At 40.9% G+C, this 7,052-nt stretch overlaps 2 protein-coding genes across 2 annotated transcripts in view; one reads left to right on the top strand and one right to left on the bottom strand.

Moving 5' to 3' along the window:
* The window catches only part of LOC103510125 (multiple epidermal growth factor-like domains protein 10), a 27,038-nt gene extending 22,773 nt beyond the window's left edge, over nucleotides 1-4,265 (bottom strand). Inside the window, exons 1-4 of the mRNA XM_026824263.1 lie at nucleotides 4,199-4,265; nucleotides 1,922-2,016; nucleotides 581-827; nucleotides 3-316 (exon numbers count right to left, since the gene is read on the bottom strand). Coding sequence (XP_026680064.1) covers nucleotides 3-316; nucleotides 581-827; nucleotides 1,922-2,016; nucleotides 4,199-4,265 — 723 coding nt within the window. The remainder of the gene's footprint in view (nucleotides 1-2; nucleotides 317-580; nucleotides 828-1,921; nucleotides 2,017-4,198) is intronic.
* The window catches only part of LOC103510128 (probable uridine nucleosidase 2), an 11,597-nt gene continuing 8,750 nt past the window's right edge, over nucleotides 4,206-7,052 (top strand). Inside the window, exons 1-2 of the mRNA XM_026824266.1 lie at nucleotides 4,206-4,558; nucleotides 5,373-5,489. Of these exons, the coding sequence (XP_026680067.1) occupies nucleotides 4,417-4,558; nucleotides 5,373-5,489 (259 nt within the window). The 5' untranslated portion in view covers nucleotides 4,206-4,416. The remainder of the gene's footprint in view (nucleotides 4,559-5,372; nucleotides 5,490-7,052) is intronic.

Raw genomic sequence — 7,052 nt, forward strand, 5'->3', positions numbered from 1 at the left:
ACACGTGATATATCTGTTTGGTTCTCCAAATCATATTGGCAGCTCAGGAACAGCACTTTCTTCCGATACATATCCACCAGTTCACTGTACAATGTGTGAAATCCTTCAGCAATCATACACATGCCGCCTTCCAGATGAAAATTATACGGGCACGAACATTCATTCGGCTCAAGACAGTAGCCGCGGGTGCAGTTGAAGCATTCGGGCTCACAGTAGAGGGTTCGCGGGTTCAGAGTATAACCTACGTCACATTGGATGATGCAGTACGGGTTGGAGTCACCTTCGGAGCAGTGACATTTGTTGTCGAGGCAAGTTCCTGGAAATATATCGAGTTCAAAGATTTAATTTGGTCTTACTGAAGACCTTAGCAGTTACACAGTGCCATTAAACCTCTCTCACACAGTTTCGTTTTCCGGCGAAAACCATTTTATGTTGGTTAATGCTGAGACATTCTCTACCTACTCTACCACTTGACCATTAGTACATAATACTTACTTTCCGTGTTCGGAATGGTTCCCAGTCCAGGGTACAACGGGGGTTTTGGCTGTAATTGTGTCAATTCCATTAGTAATACACTCACCATTGCTACATACTTCCTCGCAGATTCTCTCACACGCGTTGGTTTCGTTATTGTGCACAAAGCCGCGTTCACACTCACACACAGAGGGTGCTGTACACGTTCCATGTTGACAATTCTCACAGTACGGCTCGCAATAGGTTTCGTTTACAAATTGGAAGCCAGGTGAACAATGGCACTGCTCAGGGGACACGCATGCGCCGTTGATACAAGGGGACGAACATACTGGTGCACAATACGACGCGTTTACCTGGAAGAGTTGTGATTTTATGGCGAAATACGAATTGGTGCACAAATAAGGTGACCTTTTGTCACAGGTGAATTGGTTACCGCAGAAAACGGATTGGGGCAATTTTTTCGCTTATCTGATCAATGCTTAGGTGTTGTGTCCAGTGTCCACACATATTCGAGCGCCGTCGATCGACGACGTGAATCTATGTTGTCGAGACAGTGTGGATGGTTCAATCGACATCTATCGACGCGACGGCCGGTAGATGTCATGTGTGGACACAGCTTTTCTAGGTATATATCTATAGTAATTTAATAAAATAGAGAATGGTGCTTTCATGTATTGTAGGGTCAATTCCCACCCGGGGCAAACTTTATCGTAAACAGATAAGCTTCGTTCTCGAAACCGCTTCCTTTCGCTTTCTCCTATCCTATATCCTCCTGCTCTCTTCGCTTTCAGGACGATAAGGCCTTAGCAGTTACACTTCTCTCTGTCAAACCTTTTCAAAATAAAAAAAGTAGGTAATCGAACCAATTCCCACCCGGGGTATAAACTTTATCGTAAACAGATAAGCTTCGTTCTCGAAACCGCTTCCTTTCTCTTTCTCCTATCCTATATCCTCCTGCACTCTTCGCTTTCAGGACGATAAGGCCTTAGCAGTTACAGTTCTCTCTGTCAAACCTTTTCAAAATAAAAAAAAGTAGGTAATCGAATTTTGACGCACTAGTCTCATTTGTCTAAAGCAGTGGTGCCCAAACTAGGGTCCGCGGGGGCTCCGTAGCAAAAGTTTGGTCTAAAAGAAAGAAAGGAAGATACCTGTGCATAGCCGGGGTTACACGAGCAATAGTGGTAATCGAATTTTGACGCACTAGTCTCATTTGTCTAAAGCAGTGGTGCCCAAACTGGGGTCCGCGGGGGCTCCGTAGCAAAAGTTTGGTCTAAAAGAAAGAAAGGAAGATACCTGTGCATAGCCGGGGTTACACGAGCAATAGTAAAAGTAGGTAATCGAATTTTGACGCACTAGTCATTTGTCTAAAGCAGTGATGCCCAAACTGGGGTCCGCGGGGGCTCCGTAGCAAAAATTTGGTCTAAAAGAAAGAAAGAAAGGAAGATACCTGTGCATAGCCGGGGTTACACGAGCAATAGTTTACATCTGTACAGAGCGAGTTTATACAAGGTGTTGCACAAGTCGGTCGACATGTGGTATTATCTGAGAAATCAAGAGAATATAAAATTAAACAGTGAAAGTTTCAAGCCCCGTAGGAGAACTGTAGAAGTCCTATTTCTGTGTGAATCTAGAGTGCCAAAATTTTGGGGCAACTTGCATTTCCAATTTTTCATCTTTTGATTCTGAATTTCCAACAGATCCAGTTAGCTTGGTTAGTAGCGCGTCTGCCTTGTAAGCGCTCGACCGCGCGTTCGATTCCCACCCGGGGCATTTCTGTGTGAATCTAGAGGGCCAAAATTTTGGGGCAACTTGCATTTCCAATTTTCCATCTTTTGATTCTGAATTTCGAACAGATCCCGTTAGCTTGGTTAGAAGCGCGTCTGCCTTGTAAGCGCTCGACCGCGCGTTCGATTCCCACCCGGGGCGGATTTTATCCTGAACGGATAAGGTTCGTTCTCGGATTGAAACTTGAATAGCCGTGTCAACACTTGTGTGAGATACAAATCAATTAATTACCTTGTGACTTTCATCTAATTGTTAATCTTCTTTTATAACAAATCATTTAAGATTTTACTTGCTTATATTTTCTTGCTAGCACACTCTTGCGGGCAATTTAGTCGTAAGCTCCTTTTTGCATTTTTTATGACACAAATAAAGTGAATAGAAAAACCAAATAAAACAAATAAAATATTTTTTTTTCATTTGTTTAAAAAAAAAATACAGCTTAGGTACAACGTTTTGTAAGACCTTTGATATGATCTGTCAAAGTAGGGAATTCTCAATCAAGATTTTAAATTTGCAGACACTTAAGGATGTCGGACTCATGATTTCACGGCAAAAAAATGAGGAAACAGGTGTTTCGTTTTTTTTTTTTTTTTTCAATATTTTAAGCAGTTCTCGAGAAACCCAGCCTTGGAAAGACTTTATAAACACCCTGAATTACTGGTGGCATGGGTAAAATTTGGCAAAACATGGATTTCTTCATACTAAAAGAAGAAAAAATCAGTACTTTCCTTCCTGTAAGTAGACTACATATATATGGAAAGTAAAAAGCTTGAAAATACTGACATTTTTAAGCCTCTAGGTAGGTATTAGGTACATAATTATATTATAATAGTGGTTGACCCGTCCTTTGTACGGGACCACCACACAGACACCAAACTCCCACACACCAAACCAACACACACATATCACACCCACCACACACACTGCAGCATAATAGACATAACTTTGAACCGCCGCCATTTTGAATCAGGATGGAATGTGACAATTTCAAGTAGCCTATGTCACCCCGAGTACTCTTCTTAACAATCACAAAAAATTTCATCAAAATCGGTCGAGCCGTTTTCTCGTGAAAAGAGAACAACCAAAGGCCTATTTAGCGTAACAGACAAGCATACACACACACACACACACACACACACACACACACACACACGGAAATTTTTCTAATGTGATTTTTGGAATCGTGGATGCATAAGGAGTAAGAATAACTAAAAAATTCACGATTCTAAGCAATGTACAGACAAATCTACAATTTTATTTATATAGATTTTTCTTCAAAGCACATCCACGTGATGAATTTCTTTACTTACTTTCGACTCATCTAAAAACAATAAATAAAACCACGATTTTTTTAATGTTATTATTTTTGATTAGGATTTTCAATTACATATTACTGTTTTACTTTAATACTAGTCGATTTTTGAACAAAACGGATAACACAGAGGTAGTTGTACAACAATTTTGAAACGGTGAACAGACGTTATAGTTCGCACGACAAATCATGTTCTATCTCTCTCAAATGACAATAAATTGATTTGTGTGAAACCATTTTCTTCTGTGTTTGTGATCTCCGAATTTTTTTTACTCCAGTGAAATACACTCGCCTGCATAAAAAGCGACTCAAACTTTTCCTTTTACAAAACCTACGATATTTCCTTTAATACTTTACCTAAATTCCTCCAATTAGTCTCAGTTTGAAGCTCATAATGTCAAATTATTGTTACGATTTTATTAAAAAAATAAAAAAAAAAAAAGTTAGAAGAAACTAGGAAGTTCGAACCCGGATGTCGAAAAATTACCACAGACCGCACAGACGTAGTTCTTTTTAAATTCGTATTAATTTTATTTTTGAATGGATCTAAGGTCATTGTATAACTGCCAAGGTTTTTAGTGACGGGGTATTACCCTCCATTCGGCGACAAGCCACCCGCCTACTCACATGAATCCCCACCCAACCTGGTTGGTTCCGACAAAAGCCAGCAGCACACGATTGCCCAGATGGTCATCGTCTCACATCCGGACACCATCCACGTGCAGCGTTGCTTAACTTCAGTGGATCATTAGGACCCGGTACATTTAACGTGCTATCACCGCAGACTAGAGATTATTTGTTTTGTTCCTCAGATACCTGTATACAGGGGCTGCGAGTCGTATTACATGACTGACAAGGATCTTTCTTCTGACTGGTTTGGAAAGGACGGGATGGGAGACTTTGAATTTCCAAATCCTCCGTTATGGAATGAAAGCAGACCGGAACATGCCGTTTTATTTTTGATCAGACATGTGCGAAATTTTCCAGGTAGGAATTTTTTCAGGAGGTTTAATAGGGGAAACTGTGATCTTATCGTCTCGGAATCGAACGGAGGAGGACAGGATAGATGAGAGCGAGCTATTCCAAGAAGCAATCTTATTCAGGAGGTTTGATAGGGGAAACTGTGATCTTATCGTCTCGGAATAGGACAGGATAGATGAGAGCGAGCTATTCCAAGAAGCAATCTTATCAGTTCTTCAGTTCAGGATAAAGTTCGCTCGGGCAGGAATCGAACCCGTGACCTAGCGCTTACAAGGCAGGCGTCCTACGCTCCAAACCAGTCCTATTTTCCAGGTAGGAATTTTTTCAGGAGGTTTGATAGGGGAAACTGTGATCTTATCGTCTCGGAATCGAACGGAGGAGGACAGGATAGATGAGAGCGAGCTATTCCAAGAAGCAATCTTATCAGTTCAGGATAAAGTTCGCTCGGGCAGGAATCGAACCCGTGACCTAGCGCTTACAAGGCAGGCGTCCTACGCTCCAAACCAGACCTCTTCAGCAGAAAAGCCTTATTTACAGTCAACAAATGGAAATATTTCCTTTTTCTCCTCATAAATACCTACATACCATTGAAACTGTACCTCTCATTTTTGATTCACAGGTCAAATCTCGCTCATCTGTATAGGACCTCTAACCAACGTGGCACATGCTATTAAACTTTATCCTGGCTTTCTGGACAACCTGCAGCAAATCATAGTCATGGGTGGAGCATACAGTCAACAAATGGAAATATTTCCTTTATCTCCTCATAAATACCTACATATGTACCTTTGAAACTGTACCTCTCATTTTTGATTCACAGGTCAAATCTCGCTCATCTGTATAGGACCTCTAACCAATGTGGCACATGCTATTAAACTTTATCCTGGCTTTCTGGACAACCTGCAGCAAATCATAGTCATGGGTGGAGCCGTCAAAGGTAAGTTTGACATTCATTTACTTTACTGATATACTTCAATATTAATTTTTTATGTACCTACATTAGAAGTGCTAGAATTTTATTTATGGATTCGAATTCAAGGAGAACAAACAATTCAGGTTAAACAAGACATGAATAAAGAAGAGTGAGAGAGTTCTAAAAAGAACTGTTCACTGAATAATATTCAGTCAGTGATCCACATGCTAACTTCCCATACTTATAGGAAGTTGAAGAGTAAGTTACTGACTCATTAACTGAGTTGCCCACTGAAAAGAGTGGTTCTTTTTTATAACTTTACACACCCCTACTCTAGGTTGGGTGTTCGGCACCCTACGTGGGTGTTTTTTTTCCAAGAGGTTTGACAGAGGGAACTGTAACTGCTAAGGTCTTATCGTACCAAAATCGAAGAGAAAAGGAAGACAGGATAGGCGAAAACCAGCCGTTCCGAGAACAAACATAATCCGTTCAGGATAAAATCCGCCCCGAGAGGGAATCGAACCCACGGCCTAGCGCTTACAAGGCAGACGCGCTACCAACCAAGCTAATTAGGCTGGCATCGGCATGTTTATTACAGTCAACAAATGGAAATATTTCCTTTATCTCCTCATAAATACCTACATACCTTTGAAACTGTACCTCTCATTTTTGATTCACAGGTCAAATCTCGCTCATCTGTATAGGACCTCTAACCAATGTGGCACATGCTATTAAATACAATTCTTGTGTTTAGGAGCACCCATGGCAGCTGAACTGCGTCCGTCTCGGATACACTTCGATACAAGAAACCAATGATTTCGGGCTGATGTGCTCCTTATTATTCCTGATCCAGGTCCGCTGTGGAAGGAATTTGTTTCCTGATATCTTGTGAATACGCTGGAGATTGGCTAATACCCACCTCAAAGGACACGTCCCGTTGACTGAACCGTTGGCTCTAACAAAAGTACCACTCTAGCTCTGACTTCAAGAACAGCAGATTGGCTAATACCCACCTCAAAGGACACGTCCCGTTGACTGAACCGTTGGCTCTAACAAAAGTACCACTCTAGCTCTGACTTCAAGAGATGTCGTCATTTTGGCAACAGTATGGAAACGGATACATCTTTTGGAACACATATTCATTTCAGAAGTGAAAAAATACTGGCCGAAATGTCCAAAAAATATCGAAAACTGTGAATTTTCAACTCTTTTTCGCTGTGTTAATTAACACGAAAATGGAGAGTCTTTTTGAACACACTATAACTTAGGTCAGAATAGTCGAAAAGTGAATCAAGTGGTATCAAAAGATGTGGTAACAGCTCAGCTTTTACGAAAATATAATTTTATGTAGTTATTAAAAGGCTCATGAAGCATGAACGGAGAGTGAATTTCGATATTTTTAAGTCTGAGTCGCTTTTTGTGCAGGCGAGTGTATATTAAATACAGGTATGAAGGATGCTTGATTGTAAGAAAAGAGAACCCCCCTCCCCCCCTCTCTCTATCATGCTGTCTGCATCGCGTTATCAGTACCTACCACAAAAATACCTTTTTCTGGGGAGAGCCGGGAGAGAAAGAATAAAAAAAAAA

Source organism: Diaphorina citri, unplaced genomic scaffold (genome assembly GCF_000475195.1).
Source record: "Diaphorina citri unplaced genomic scaffold, Diaci psyllid genome assembly version 1.1 scaffold562, whole genome shotgun sequence".
Taxonomy (NCBI): domain Eukaryota; kingdom Metazoa; phylum Arthropoda; class Insecta; order Hemiptera; family Psyllidae; genus Diaphorina; species Diaphorina citri.